General features: G+C 45.1%; 1 protein-coding gene across 1 annotated transcript; it reads left to right on the top strand.

Moving 5' to 3' along the window:
- The first annotated feature begins 1,260 nt into the window (after positions 1-1,260).
- Positions 1,261-16,200, top strand: CKLF (chemokine-like factor). Its single transcript, XM_006878910.1, has 4 exons — positions 1,261-1,362; positions 9,236-9,394; positions 14,538-14,633; positions 16,075-16,200. Exons 1-4 carry the CDS (start codon positions 1,261-1,263, stop codon positions 16,198-16,200), a joined length of 483 nt encoding a protein of 160 aa, XP_006878972.1.
- The last annotated feature ends 147 nt before the right edge of the window (positions 16,201-16,347 follow it).

Below are 16,347 nucleotides of genomic sequence, written 5' to 3'. Positions count from 1 at the left end.
AAATCTCATGAGCCTCACTTCTAAGGAGCATTCTGGCTGCAATTCTTCCAAGACACTGCTTGTTTGGGTTCTTGAGAAGTCCTTGATATATATGTTCACTGCTCTTCAGCACCGCAGTTCAAAGCACCTGCGTGGTGTGATTTCAATCCACAAGCTACTTTGCCTAAAGTGTGTCAGTTGGCTTCCTTAAAGACGTGCAGAACCAACGTATAGCTGACCCACCTGGGTTTCAGAGGCTGTAAATCTCACTGGCGGAGAGGACTCATCCTACTTACAGAACCGCGGATGAATTCAAGCCGACAGAGATGAGATGCTCGACCTTTGGGTGGTGGTGGTTGTTATGTGCCGTCAAGTCCACTCTGACTCAAAGCGACTCCACCCCACATGTACAACAGTTCTGAACCCTGCTCTATCCTAAGCCAATTTCATCATCTCTGACACACCTAACCCCATCATCCCAGTCACTAAATCAATCCACCTCATCCAGGGTCTTCCTCTCTTGTGCTGTCCCTCCACCCTTCCAAGTATGATGTCCTTCTCCAAGGACTGGTCCCACCTTGCAACATGCCCAAAGTATATGACGCAGTTTCAGCATCCTTGCCTCCAAGGAGCAGCCTGTTTCAGCCTCTCCAGGGAGGATCTGTTTGTTCTCTTAGCAGTCCACCCTATCTATAATCAATGCTCTTCTCCAACACCACAACTCGAAATTACTGATCGATTATTTTTCTATCATCTTTAGTTATTGTCCAGCTCTCTGAGGCATAGCAAGTAGTTACGAAGACCAAGGCCCGGATCATGCCCTCCTAGTGATAAGTGCTATGAGAGTGGTGGTAGCTACTCAAAAGGAAATCCTCTCTTAAGTTGACATTTGAGATGCCCAAGGTATGGGAGGCCCTTCTCCTCCCTCTGGTCGCTTGAGGACACGCTTCCAGACAGCTCCTTGGGAGAGCTGATGAGCAAGTGTTATTAGCTCGAGGCAGGACGAAGCGTGGTCTAAGAGATGAAGACAGCTTTTGGCCGAAGGGACCGCCCTCTAAGTCCCTCCAGGTCCAAGAAGTTGTAAACATAGGGGTGGGGCGGGGCCAGGGGCGGGGCGAGCGGACCCGGGGGGCGAGGCCCGGGGAATCCGAAGGCGGCTCCCTGAGACGCATGCGCACGAGCGCGCGAGGGCGGGAACCCCGGCCCGGGGAGGGCGCGGCGGGTCTCCCGGGCCGTTAGGTCGCTGCGCCGGTGGAGCTGAGCGCTGGGAGTGCGGCCACTATGCCGTCAGAGCAGCGGCGGGTGCCGAACCCGGGACCCGCCGCGGAGAAGCATCGCCCCTTCTGCTTGAGCGTGAAAGGCTTGGTGAAGATGATACGGCTGGTGAGGGGATGGGCTGTGGGCGGGGGTCGTGAAGGTGGAGCTCCTGTTTTCACTTTCTGCCTGTCCTTCTGGAGCAGGGGCAGCAGACCCCGCAAGCACGGAAGTCCCCATTCGTTCACGAATCTGCAGCCAACAGTCCCCACCTGGGTGTCATCACCAAGGTGAAAACGTGTTCACTGCACATCCGTGGAAGCCCTAGTTTACTTTGCTTGCTAGGTCTTCCGCGCCGTCAGGGATTGTAAAGGTGGAAAGAGGCATGGGTCCTGCAGGAAGGTGTTGTGGGATCAGGAGACAGGGGCCAGCCATAGCTAGAAAGCAGAACCCTTGATGTGGTGGAAAACGGAAACTGGTGGTGGTGGTGTGTGCCGGGCAACCCCAAGCACTCCTCGATTCCTCCCTAGAGACAAGAGACAATCTGAGGTCCTGTTGTCACCCTCAGAGAGATGACCCTCATAAATCAGGATCAAGAGCAACGTGAATGACCACACTTAGACCCACCTATCAAGATGCCTTGGTTCCTGGACGAGGAAGACACAGACGCACCATCCTGCGCACTCGCAGTCATGAGTTTGGAATACTGGTGCCCCGAGGTGTGAACAGAGAAAAGCAAGGACCTTTTAAGGGCATTACCAAACAACAACAAGACCTGTCAGGAACTATGCAGTCCTGCCCCCATGATGCCCTGAGAGTTCATCGTTAGGAGGAAGTTGACCTGCTTAGGAAAGTGGAAGATATCCTGTAAGAAAATACGGACAGAGTTGAGGGAGGAGGCAGCAACCACTAACTTAAGAGGAAGGGAACAATAATTGTAAAATTTCTAAGTTGACAGGTAAAAGGATGGAAATAGTTGAGCGTTAAAAGGAAGACAAACTTGCACTTCTTATAAAGAAGAAATTTATTTGAGAAAAAAATCCTAATATTTAGTGCCCACTTGGGAAGGGACATACCCAAATAGCAAAGTACCCACGCATAGATGGGCGTGGTGAGACGCTTACTAAGAAGGTTCCAACATCAGCTGACTAGAAAGAATAAATTAAAAATAAAAAAGAATAAATTACATGCCACACCCTTCCCACTCCAGAGTTTGTGATTCTGACAAACTGAGTCAGAATACATAAGGAACTTGTCTGAAATTCAAAAGAGAGAGAGGTTACTTTGAGCTGTGATTAAATAAAGAGGTGGCCTAGGGGCAAGAAGGTGTACTGCAATCCCAGAGGTGCACGGTTCAAATCCACCAGATGCTATGCTGGAGAAGGAGGGACAATCTCCTCCTGTACCAGTCAGATATGATTTGATGGTACACACACAAATTAACAAAATAAAATAAAGAAATTACCTGAATGTCTGGAGTTTTAGGCCGGGAACCCTGAGGGAAGAGCAGGATTTTGTGAGGAAGATTTCATTTTTGACATTGTAATTGCTTCAACAACATTGTGGATATTTGTGTTTAGCTCTGAACTAGGAATTGGAACAAATAAAGATGAACCAAGACATGGTTCTCAAGCTCATGAATTTCTTCACTTGAGTCAGAAAGACAGATATGTGAGCAGATAGCTCTACTATGTGGAAAGATGGAGATTGAGCACAGATCTCATCAGAAGGAGCCGGGTTAAGAAACTCCCTAAATGAACCTTGAGTGGAAGGGAGTCTGAACAAAGTCATGGAGCAAACTGTAAGCAGTTGAGTGATATCTCATTTATTCGCTCAGCAAGTTTTGGGTTTTTTTTTTTAAAAATGCCTACTATGTCCCACATGCTGCTTATGGAGTCTCTCTATTAGTGTAAGAGGGCATGAGAGACAAAGAGCATAATAAATTATGCAGTGTCCTAGGAGATGATTAGGTGCTATGGAGCCATAGAAAAGTCCAGCCAGGTATGGGAATATAAGACTCAGGGCAGGAAGAAGGGTTGCAGGTTGTAGTAAGAAATGGACTAATCAGGTTGGGCCATGCTGTGATGACATCTGAGCAAAGACTTAAAAGAGTGGAGGGAGTTACCTATGAGATGATCTGGAAAAAAAATTATAAAGGCAGTGGAAAATCAGGGCCCTGTGGAAGGAATGAGCCTGAAGGTTCAAGAAAGAGCAGTGAAATCAGGGTGACTTGAGTGGAGTGCATAAGAAGGACATCATGGGACATGAGACTGGAGATTTTGAGTACGGAGTATATGATACTTTGAAAATGAGCTATGGTGGCCAATCCTTGCAGAGGACCCTTGAGTCGGAACTAATCCAAGGCTGACACTCCAGCGAGTTTTCAGAGGCACAAGGGAGGAGATTGCCTATCTTTCTCCCATGGAGCAGCTGGTGGATTTCAACCACATGCTTTCAGGTTGGCAACACAGCTCCTTACCTCTAGGCCACCAGAGCTCCCTAGTGATAAGCAATTGGATAAGCCCAATGTCAGGCAGTTCAAATCCATCAAGCACTCCACAGGAGAAAGATGGGCATTCTCCTCCTGAGCAGTTTTCTGGAGGGTCAGTTATGAGTTGGTTCTGACGCGACGAAACATAAGAATGTTGAAAATAGATAGGAGGCGACGTCTACAGGATCAAGGGGAGAGCCAAGGAGACCAAAATCTATTGCAGCAGTTTATGCAAGAAAGATGACAGTGGCTCAGACCGAGGTGGTCTCAGGGACAGGAATGTGAGGTAGTCATAGCTGGGATTTATTTGGAAAATTACACTAACAAGATTTGCTGATGGACCAGACACACAGGTTGTGAGAGAAAGAGTGGAGCCACAGATGATGCCCAAGGATTTTTACCTAAGCACCTGGAAGGATGGAGTTGCCATCAGTTGAAATTGCAAAGCCTGTGGGTGATACAGATGCAAGAGGAAGATAAGAACTCAATTTTGTTTTCTTTTGTTTTTTTTTTTTTTTTGGAGCACTTGTTAATCCGTTATGAATTTTGGATTTCAAGGTTAGATTAGAGGCAATTATTAGATAGCCAAGTGGCAGCCTGAATAGGCAGTTTGCATATAATTGCTAGATATCATCGAGTCAGAACCCCCTCACAGCAGACCCTCCAGTGGGTTTTCAGAGGCAGTAAATCCCAAGGGAGGAGACTGCCTGTCTTTCTCCCAAAGAACAGCGGTGGATTCGAACCATATGCCTTTGGGTTATTAGCATAACTCCTTACCACTAAGCCATCAGAGCTCTTTAGATAATAAAGCCATACTGAATGAGATGACTGAATGGAAGGCTGGAAGGACAGTGCAGGAGAGGAAGACCCAGGATGATTGACTCAGTGACTGGAGAAATGGGATTAGGTCTGTCCAAGACAATGAGATTGGCACAAGATAGGGCAGGGTTCAAAGCTAGTATACATAGGGTCACTATGAGCTGCAGGTGACTCGAAAGCACACAAAAACAACAACAACAGCATGAGTGATCAGGTAGAAGGTGGCAACATCATGTGGTGAATACCGAAGGAAGGGTGTAAGATGAGTTCAGTCTGGGGCCTGGTGAATTTACTTCATCAGATTCAAGCCGTGGTCTTTTCAATTACTTGTTATGCATCTAAAAGTTGGACAGTAACTAAGGATGACAGAAGAATAACCGATGTCTTTGAGGTGCAGTGTTGGAGAATAGTACTGAATATCCCATGGACTGCCAAAAGAACAACTAAAGCTTGAAGAAAGTGCAGACAGAGTGCTCCTTGGAGGCAGGCATGGTAAAGCTTCAGTGCACATTCTCTGGACATATTATTAGGAAGGGCTGGTCCTTGGAAAAGGTCGTCATGCTTGGAAAGGTAGAAGATCAGTGAAAGAGAGGAAGACTCAACGAGGTGGATTTTCACAGTGACTGTAACAACTGGCTCAAGTATATCAGAGATGATGAGGATGGCACAGGAGAAGGCAAGGTTCTGATCCACACTGTTCATAGTGTCGCTGTGCGTCATTGTTGACGCAACAGCACCTAACCTAACCACCAACATAGGTTATCCAAGGAGCCCTGGTGGCAGAGTGATTACGCACTGGGCTGCTATCCAGAGGTCAGTGGTCATGGCGGAAAGACGAAGCAGTCTGCTCCCATAGTGAGTTATAGCCTTGGAAACTTTATGGGGAAATTCTGCTCCGTCCTCTTAAGGCCACAATGAATTGGTGGTAAGGAGGTGTACTGCCAACCCAAGGGCATGCGGTTCAAATCCACCAGCTGCTCCACAGGAGAAAGATGGGCAGTTTTCTCCCACGCGACTTACAGCCTCTGAAAGCCCGCTAGGGGGTCAGCTATTAAGTCAATTCCAACTCAACTGTACATAACAACAATGGTTGTTGTTTGTTGTTGTTTGGTGCCGACGAGTCGTAGACAACTCATAGCGACCCTGTGAACGAACGGCCTGAGCACTGTTCGTACATAGAGTTTCCGGAGGCAAGCCATTTCAGAAGTGGATGCCGCTCCTGCTTCCAGGCTTGATTTAGTCTGGAAGCTCCAGCCAACACTGTCCACCGTGGGTACCCGTTACCACGATTGGCACATCACTGTCACAGTGTTTAGCATCACAGCAACCACGAGTTCCCTCTGTACAGCAACGCACAGACCAGTGCTATACCACCTAGAAGAATGTTTGACAGGAAAACAATTTGAACCTGGCCGAGGGCCACAGAGGAAAATCACCCACCTTCGGCTTGGTAGCATAACTTCCTTTCCACTAGGCCAACGTAGCTCTCTCTGTCGTTGTCGTTGTTATTACAACAATAGTAGTAAAATAAAAAAAATTTGAGTTAACCAGATGGAAGGTGTAAATGGCTATGCATGAAATTTGGAGGACAGACGTGAGATAACAATGCAGATTCAGTAAGTAGGCTGTGGGCAAAACTCAGGGGAATGCCAGCATTTAAAAGAATTAGTGAAAGGAGAGGCTGCCATGTGCCATCGAGTTGGAAATGACTCATACCTGACCCCGCAGCAGGTTTTCAGAGGCATGGGAGGAGATAGACCATATTTCTTCAGAGGAGCAACTGGTGGATTTGAACTACATGCCTTTGGAATGACAGTGCTACTCCCTCCCCCTAAGCCACCGGAGCTCAAAAGGAAAAGAGCCCACCAAAAGAACAGTTACCAAGGTTTAAGAAAACTCGAAAAGTGATATGGGAGCCAAAAGAATAGTCAAGGAAACCACAGGGTCCAGTAGAATAAGAACTGAAAAATAATCATTAGATTAATAACTCTGAAATGATTGGTGAGCCTTGTAAAGCAATTTTCCACAGTGGTGAAGATATCATAGAGATGTTAGGCTATTTAAAAATTAATGAGAAGAAAGTTACACATACTATAACATGGAGTAGGGGAGAACCCATTGTTACAGAAATCACTGAAATTTTAAGAAAATGAAGCAATGGCCAGTGCCAAATACCATGGTGTGGAAAGCTTATACACATAGAAGGTGGAGCCTGGAAAAGTGTCGCTAGGTTTCCTCATTTCCGAACCTCAGAGCGTGGTTCATTAGAATAAACCGAGTGGTGGTAGATGGCATCCCTGGAGCAAAAGCCCCTTGATTGTGACTCACGGTGGTCCTCCAGCAAGTCTCCAGGGCTTTAAATGTCAGCAGCAGGATACCACCTCAGCTGCTGGGCCTTGGCTGGTGAATCCAGACGGCCCGCCTTTGGGTCAGCAGCCCAGTATGCAACACACTGCGCCATCATGATATAGTAATGAGATAATAAAGCGTCAGTCATTCGCTAGTTGAGTTTACACGCACACTTTAGAAGTTTGAAGGTAGGTTGTTTTTATAATATTCTGAGGCTTCGTCTGACATACTTTGGGTACATTGCAAGGAGGGGCCGGTCCTTGGAGAGGGACATCATCCTTGGGAGAGTGGAGGGGCGGGGCCCTTGATGAGATGGATCAATCCAGTGATTGGAGTAGTGGGAGTAAGCGTGTCGGAGACAGTGAGGTTGGCACAGGATAAAGTAGCGTTTAGGGCTCTTGTACACAGGGTCGCTATGAGACGCAAGCGACTCGACAGCACCTAACAACAACAACAGTGATTTAGAGAATATGCATAAGTAACTTGTATGAATTTGAAGAACACGTGGTAGATGTTACCAGCTGACTAATGATGAAAGCCGAGCAGAGGAGGGCTTAGCAAACGTCCAACAAAAACGCAAAGGCAGAACAGAACAGTCCTTCACCATGGAGTTGATAGAACTGTCTGAGACTGACCAGCTCATTTTTACCTTCAAAAAGTCACTTAAAGTTGCTTTATTTAAAGACACAGCCCAAGCTGTGCTTTAAATACGGTTCCTGGACCCACATGAGTGGCAGGCAGCTGCACCCGGACAGGTGCGTCAGGTGTGGGGAGGAGGAGCAGCTGACTGCCGAAAAGGCATGTGAACAACCCATGTGGCAGGTGAAGCCACGCCGTTGCCCCGAGTCCCACACAGTGCGCCATTCCATCACAGCCCCGCTCACCGGCACGGCCGGGCCTTGGCAGTACTGTTAGATTTCAGTTTAACAGTAGACCCCAGGTTTTTTTTTTAATTTTTTTATACTTTTTTAAAATTAATTTAAATGAAAGTTTACAGAGACGTAGGGTTTCCAGTCATTCACTGTTGCACTTTTCTCCCTGCTAACCCCTCTCCCCCAACTCACCCCTCTCCTCGAAAAGAGAATGAAAAGCTCTTTTATTGTTATGCAGTCGCTCCCCGCAAGTCCACTCCACTATGCAGCCTTCACTCTGGACTTCTGTGGTGACAAGAATACCCATTCATATATCCCTTTTAAACAATTCTCTCCCTCATCTATTTAAACGCAATATACATCTTTCCTCCCCTCCTTCTCTGCCTTCCCTCAACCCCAATGTCAGTCCCATTTTACAACAGTGGCGCTATGCAATATTTGTCCTTTTGTGACTGAGATACTTCACTCAGCATAATGTCTCCAGGGTCACCCATTTGAATAATATTGCATGAGTTCCTTGTTTTTCAATGCTGCATAGTATTCCATTGTGTGAATGTACCAGAGCTTCTCTATCCATTCGTTTGTTGATGGGCACTTGGGTTGTTTCCAACTCTTTGCTATTGCAAATGAAGCTGCAGTAAACATGGGTGTGCATGTATCTGCTTGGGTAGCAGTTATGGTTTCTTTAGGGTAAATTCCCAGTAGTGGAGTTGCTGGTAGACCCCAGATATTTATGAGGTTAAGAATGATGAGTGGTAAGTAGATAAGCCTAACAGGAAGAAGGAAACAGAACTGTGGTTTCTGTGAGAAGCAGGATGAAAGAGAGGAAATGGTATGTATATGTGAGTGTGTTTTAAGGGTGACCAGATGTAGACAGGGTAGTGAGGAATGGAACTGGTGGAGGAGGAGAGACTAACAATGCGAAAGTGAAAAGAAGGTATTTCAAGGGAAAACATCAAAGAGAACAGATCTAGAAAGTGACAGTGTCGGGTGTGTAAGTGGGGTAATGAACTAGGCTTAACACAGAGGAGGACAGCCAAGGCTGTAGAATACAAAGAGAACGAAGGGTCTTACACTCCAGCCATGCTAAGGAGCTCTGGTGGGAAGGCCCATTACTATGTTAACCAGAAGTGCAGAGGTTCGCGCCCACCACAGTTCCCCAAGAGGAACATGGTAAGTCTCCTCCTGCGAAGGTTTACAGCTTTCACATCCCAGTGAAGGGTCACCAGGAGTCAGAATTGACTCTCTACAGCTTTGGTTTCGTCAAGCTGTGTTGGTATGGCAAAAAATGTAGTTGCTTGGTTTTGTTGTTGTTGTTGTGGGGGCGGGGAGGTGCTTGCTTGTTTTTTGTTGATTTGGGTTTGGGGTTTTCTGCCTACTTATTTTTAAAAATTATCCATTTTTACAGCTTAAAATTATATCCAATAATAATTGAATAGCTTTTCTTTTTTCTTTCTTTTCCTCCTTACAGGCACTATCCACGACGTCTTTGACATTTTTTACCATGGCGGAAGCCCCTGAGCCGTATATCGTCACCACTGGATTTGAAGTCGTCACTATTTTCTTTTTTATAATTTTGTATTTATTGAGACTTGACCGATTAATGACATGGTTATTTTGGCCTTTGCTTGTAAGTGTTCAGTGTTACAGTTCAAATCTAACTACTTTTCTCTAACACATGTCTCTCGTTTAGGACTTTGAGCTTTTTAAGGAGCTATCTGATAGGCTCAAGAACGAGGACCCCATTGTTCCTGACTTCTTCTCTGAGATGTGCTGGCGTGCTGCTGTACGGCATGCTGTACCATGAAAGGTTGGCAGTTTGAATCTTGCAGCTGCTCTTTTAAAAGATGAGGTGGTTTCTTCCTGTAAAGGCTCCCAGCCTCAGAGCCCGGGTGACGGATGCCCTGAGTTGACGTCAACTCCAGGGCAGTGGTTTGATTTTTCTTACGTTCCCATATGTGTAGTAGGTGTGGCTAACCCTCCTTCGAGCAGAATTCACTCTGGTGTAGATCTTCTAAGAAATTTCAATTTAATGTTGGTGAAATTCTAGATATTCTTTTTTATATATAAAAGACTTGGGGGGAGCTCTGTTGGCCTAGTGGCAAGAAGTGGCACTGCAATCCCAGAGGTGTATGGTTTGAATCCACCAGATGCTCTGCTGGAGAAGGAGGGGCAATCTCCTCCTGTACCAGTCAGATCTGATTTGACGGTACACACACACACACACACACACACACACATGACTTGGAGAATTCACATTCATTGAATAACTGATGTTATACAATCTGGGATAGCTGAATTTGTAATAACTTTCACCCTTTTTGCACATTTATTACTTTCTAGCACCAAGAGGCTCGGTAACAGCCTGACGTTGACTCAGTAGTGGGATGACATCCATATTCCATTGGCACTTTAATACCAAGTCCTGTGTGACTTCTGTCATGTTCCCAGCAGATGGCCTAGTGCCCTCCTTTCTGTACAATCCGGGCAAACTGACTAGTGATGGCAAGTGTGGCATCAGGGAAGCGGTCCACACAGCTAGAGAGATGATGTTCTGTGTGAGAGTCTCAGTGATTCCCCAGCTGAAACTATGGAACGCTTCACAGATCCGTGTATCATCCTCGCACAAGGGCCATGCGAATCTTCCCTGGAGCATTCCAGTTTTAATATGTGCTGCTGAAGTGAGCAGGAAATTCTAGATATTCTCTTGTTCTTTACCTTTTCCTTGAGTGCATGTCGATATGGCTTCAAAACTGGGGAGAGAGACTCACGCAGGCGTTCCAGTGTCTCTGCTCCCACATTCTGTATCTCACACTACCGAATGGAAAATCAAGCTCGTTGGGAAGGGGAGAGGGCACTGAATAATGCACTAGTTGACAGAGGTCTATAGGCATTAATAAAAGTCATCTTGAAGAACCTCGCTTAGCAGCATGCAATCTTCAATACACACAACCCCCCCCCCCAGAAGAGCTACCCAGTGGAATTCCTAAATGATTATCTGAAGGCGGCCAAAAGAAGCAGGCTAAAGACGTTTGTTCCAGTTTTATTATGGAGCGACTGGTCCCACTTGGCAAAATTCTTTCTTGCTTTAGCTGAAAATCGTTGTTGTGTTCCATCAAGTCGGAACCACATCCTAGCTGACCCTCAGCGGCCTTTCAGAGGCTTGACCATTGATTGCTTATCTTTTTTTCTGCAGATTCGAACCACGTGCCTTTGAGTCGACAGCTCACTTCCTTCCCGCTAAGACCACCGGAGCTCCCTAGCTGAAAAGAGCATAGTTAAAACCATTCCCCAGGGGAGGTTTTTAAAGTCTCTCTTTAACTCTATTAGTTGTTGTTTACCATCAAGAAGCGACCCATAGATGACCCTGGGGTGGGGGGAGATTCAGAGGCAGTTAATCACACAGGAGGGGATTGCCCATCCTTCTCCCACGGAGCAGCTGGTGGCCTCAAACCAAACTGCGCGTGTCCTTGGGATTGCAGCTCAGCCTTCTTGCCACTAGGCCACCAGAGCTCCCCATAGTGGAGGCGGTGATGGTAAAAATGATGACATTCTCATCGTCTGTGGGGGTGCAGTAGGGAGCTCTGGTGACCTAGCTCATAAGGAGCTGCGGTACCAACCGACAGGCACACTTCTGGGGGGGTGAACCTCCCAGTGGCTCCAAGGGAGAAGGACGAACGGTCTCCTGCCGTGCAATTTACCACCTCCTGAAAATCCACTAGAGAGTCAGCCAGGACTCATTGTAACTTGGTGACCGTGAGTTATAGATTTGCTGTCGTAGTAAGAACTGAAGTGAACAGACTGCCAGGATTTCTTTTCGGACAAATCCTAAGGAGTGAATAGTGGGGGACTGTCCAGAGTTGAGGATCTAGGCTTCACTTTCTCCTCAATTTATCTGCCACCAGGATTAAATCATGCTGTTGCACATAGTCCTTAAATGTCACACAGAAAGCCCAGTTTCTCCCGGCTCTGAAGTTGCTGTATTGTTGGTGTTGAGTTGGCGCTGACTCATAGTGACCCCGTGTACCACAGGATGTTCTGTGTAATCCTGCACCATCCTCCCAGAATCCACTGTGCACAAGCCCACTGTGTGGCCCCATGTCAATCATCTTATTGAGGGTCTCTTTCTTGCTGATTCTCTTCTTTTCTAAGCATGATGGGCTCTTCCATGGACTGGCTGGCCTCTGCTAATAACCTGCTTGAAATATGTGAGGCAAAGTCTCACCACGCTTGCTTGCAAGAAACATTCTGACTGCACTTTTTCCAAGACAGATTTGTTAGTTCTTTTGTGAATTTATGGTATGGTCAATAATCTTCCTCATTGTCAAAATTCAAAGGCTTCAATTCTTCCATCTTCCTTACTCACTGTCCAACTTTCACATGCATGGAAAGCAATGGAAATACCATTACTTCAGTCTTTCAAATGACATCCTTGCAGTCAAATCGGATCTGACCGGTACAGGAGGAAATGCCCCTCCTTCTCCAGCAGAGCATCTGGTGGATTCGAACCACACACCTCTGGGATTGCAGTGCAGTTTCTTGCCACTAGGCCACCAGAGCTCCCTTAATTTCTTTTCATTATTTTTTATTTGAGTAAAAATTTATAAATCAAATTGGTTTTTATTTAAGCACACATTCAAACAAGCATTTTGTTTTCTAATATTAATTGCAATTAATATAATTAATTCATTACAGTGTCTCATCAACTCTTTATTATATATTGCTTTTCCCTTCACCCAGCTTATCTGTTCATCAGCTTTTAACTCCCTCTCCAATCCTTCCCATCCCTGGTAACCATCTAAGAATAATGTTATAAATCTTTCCTTAGATTTTTATGGCCGCCTTATACCTTAACAGTTCTGTGACATTTCTGTGGCTTACTAAATGTCATTCCGCATTAGTTCCTCTAGATGCATCCATGCTGTGCAGTACTTTACAAGTTCTTTAACATTCTTTAGTGTTGCATAATATTCCATTGTGTGAATATATCATCGTTTGTTTAGCTGTTTGTCTGTTGCTGGACCTTTGCTAAGATAAGATGATCTAGAAAATTAACAGCAAATTAAGTAGAAATGTACCTGAAGCCTAAAATGATCCTGAAATATTTTGAAAGCTAGATTTTTTTAAGGAGAAATACAGACAATAAAGTACATGAGTATGCCAACAATATCCTAAACTTAAAATGATAATTTTTCTATGGTGAATATAAGAGCTTAGGTTGTATCATAAATGTAGCCTATAGAAAGATCTATTTCTTTTACTTAGATGTTCTAGATTAAGAAAACACAAATAATTGCAAGAATTTAATATTCAGAGTGAGCTCTGATAGCCTAGTCAATAAGGACTTGCACTGCTAACCCATAGGTCGTGGTTCAAATCCACCAGCTGCTCCTTGGGAGAAAGATGGACAATCTCCCATGTGATTTACAGCCTCTAGCGAAAACCCTCTAGAGGGTCAGCTGTGAGTCACTTCTGACTTGATGGCAGTGAGAGAGAGAGTATTTCAAATAGCTTGTCAATTGATTTTCTATAACTAATTATTTTTCATTCACCTTTTAAAGGAAAATGTGTATGTTTCATAAGTGTTTCAAAAGTATTGGCCCTTTTAATAATATCTGCTGATGTCCAAAAATCGGTGCACAAATTATTTTCTAACTCCAACATAAACAGCAAGGTGGTAGATGAAAACAACTTTTCTATTACATTTAGAATGTTTTCTATTTAAACAGATCACTAGTGGTTCCTGTGTTATAACTAACTTACTAACAGTTCCCATTCTGTGTTTGTCTTGTCAATCAAATGTTATTGTTCATATTTTAACTCAAGGCATGGGCCTATAAGAAGAAAATCATTCTAGTGTATGTCTAACCTTTGGCCTGGGGTATTATGCGGCTTCTAGGAGACCTGAGTGACCTTGCCTCTCACTTCTCCAACACCCCATCTCCACAGGATGCCCTTCCAAGTCAAAGCTACACTGTAGGACAGTAGTTCTGACCCATAGTTTATGAGGCTGTAAATCTTTTTGTATTTTTATAAGCACAGTTTGTATTTAGGATTAGCCAGCCAGGCTCAGTTTAGATGATCCCAGTTTTGTCAGCAACTTCCAAAGCATCATAGTCAGGAGCTAATCGAACGTAGGCCTTCTTGTACCCCTCGGGCCTCATCAAGGTGTTGACCTTGGCCACATCAATGTAATAGAGCTTCTTTACACCTTGTTTGATTTGGTGCTTAATGGCCTTGACATCCACAATGAACACAAGTGTGTTAGTGTCTGTCTTCTTCATGGTTGACTGAGTGGTCAGGGGAAACTTGATGATGGCATGGTGGTCAAGCTTGTTTCTCTTGGAGTCGATCTTCCGGGCTTATTTGGGCTGCCTTTGGAGTCTCAGCGTGGTAGGCTGCCAGAAGGTGGGTGACATGCAGATCCTTTTGTGTGTGTGGCTGTGGATGCCTTTCAGGAATGCCTTCTTGGCCTTTAACACCATTGCTTTGGCTTCAGTTTTGGGAGGGGCCTTTGGTGCCATCTTCATAGCGAGGCCATAAATCTTGATGGGAGCAGCCACCTACCTCAGCTTTCTCCCTCAGATCAGCTGCTGGATTTGAACCACCCGTCAGTGTCATTTTACTGTGGCAGTTTGGTTTCCTGAAAGATATAAATTCTTTTTTTTTTTTTCAGGAAAATGACACTTTCAAAACAAATGTTTTCAGAACTGATATTTTTCCCTGCTTGACAATCTTCATAGAAAGCTTGTTTTTCTGTTCTGGGCTTTTAGGATATTATCAACTCATTGGTAACGACAGTATTCCTGATCATTGTATCTGTGTTGGCACTGATACCAGAGACCTCAATGTTGACAGTCCTTGGAGGGGTAAGTGGATCCCATTCTGGAGTCTTTCTTAAGGTGTGAGCAGAACACAAAGTCATCTTATAAACAGATGCAGGACAGAAATCAGCACTGTATTTATAACTGAGCTTTCTGGGTCTGTATGCAGTTCCGTGTGGCTGCATGAATTCTCCTGTATATGAACGCATGGCCTGATTAACACCACAGAACAGGATTTCACACTCAACAGGAGCTAAGCAAATACCAAGGCTCCTCCTGCTCACAGCCTCACATCTCAGATGTCAGAAATAATAATTTTAAGGCCTAGAAAATAAAGCTGAATCATAATAAACACCTTGCAGACATAAAGATAGCCCGGTATCACTAGATCAGTCTGTTTCTTTATACCCTGCTTGCTTCCAAAAAGGATTTAAGCTTGCCCAGGAAAGAACTCAATAGAATGAAGGTTGTAAATATTTCAGATGAGTGAAAAACCTTAACAAGTTATTAAAGCTATGAAATAAGAGAATATCTTTTCAGAAAATCTAGAGTGAAGGAGCAGCTATAATTAGTCCTCTGAGGGCCCTGATAGTCAAGTTACAGCAAAGCATGGATGGGTGAGTTTCCTACGTCTCTCTTAAAATAAAAGGATATTTTTGTTGTTGTTGTTGTGTGCCTTTCCAGAACCTGAGGATGCTCCACTCTCTTAGATAAAATGGTGTCGTGTTGACACAGAGCCCATGCAATCTAGCTTACTTCCAGTAACGAGCAGATACACAGGAAAGGCTATGTAAGCAGCACCTGAGTATCTAGAGAACCTTCATGTTCTTTTCATTCCCGTCCCCTGAGTTTTCCTTTCCTAAGGCCCTGGTTAGATCCCACTTTTTCACTGTATGCAGTGTTATTGTTGAGTATTCACTAAGCATCCTATCACTCGAGTTCTCCAAGTAAACTGATGTTCCCATGGTTTTATCTTGAGCTTCTGTGTGAAGTGTGAACTCCAATACGAGTTTGGCAATGCAGAAGTCAAACAGAAGGCAGGGGATAGCAATGTTAGTTCATAACTGAGTAGGTCATTAGGGCTTAAAACCATACATACCAATCACGGGCAAAATCTAGCAAGAACTGTCAACAGATATTTATTGCAAAACCCATGGCCACTTCCTACTCAATCTCCTCCCGTGAGCTCCGGTGGCCTTAATTTGTCAGCAGAATGTCAGCGCTAGGGTCCACCAGCCGTCCTGCTGTCTCTTCTGGTGAAGATTTACAGTCTGGGAAGCCCAATGGCTGGCTGTCGCTGTAAAATCCGGATCGACAGTGGATTTTTGGTGATTTGGGTTTCTCAGCAGCAGGTTATCTGTAAGGTCCCTTCCCTTTTAAAGGTGTTCTGCCGCAGAGCAGGGGGCAGCCCCAGGGCTTCAGGAGGAAACGCTGGGGTGGGGCTCCCCGAGGCTGGCGGGGTCAGTGACACTGTCTGTCTTTGCAGGTGTTCGGACTCCTCTCGGCCGTGAGCTGTATTGCGGATGCGGTCCTTATTTACCGGAAGCTTCTGTTTAACCCGAGTGGTCCTTATCAGAAAAAGCCTATTCATGACCAAAAACATGCTCTGTAATGTTGCATCCTTTTCTAGTTGCTAAGTATTAAAAGTCTTTGTTTATTCTTCCACATCTTCTCTTTCTTTTCTCTATATGGGGTTGCGGGTGGAATTGCTGGGCACCTCCCTCCCACTGCTTGGGGACTGGGGGGTGGAGAAGCAGGC

This window comes from Elephantulus edwardii, unplaced genomic scaffold, assembly GCF_000299155.1.
Source record: "Elephantulus edwardii isolate Elephantulus edwardi_28Jun2011 unplaced genomic scaffold, EleEdw1.0 scaffold00001, whole genome shotgun sequence".
In the NCBI taxonomy this organism is placed as follows: Eukaryota; Metazoa; Chordata; class Mammalia; order Macroscelidea; family Macroscelididae; genus Elephantulus; species Elephantulus edwardii.
This window is presented reverse-complemented; position numbering and strand designations above follow the sequence as displayed.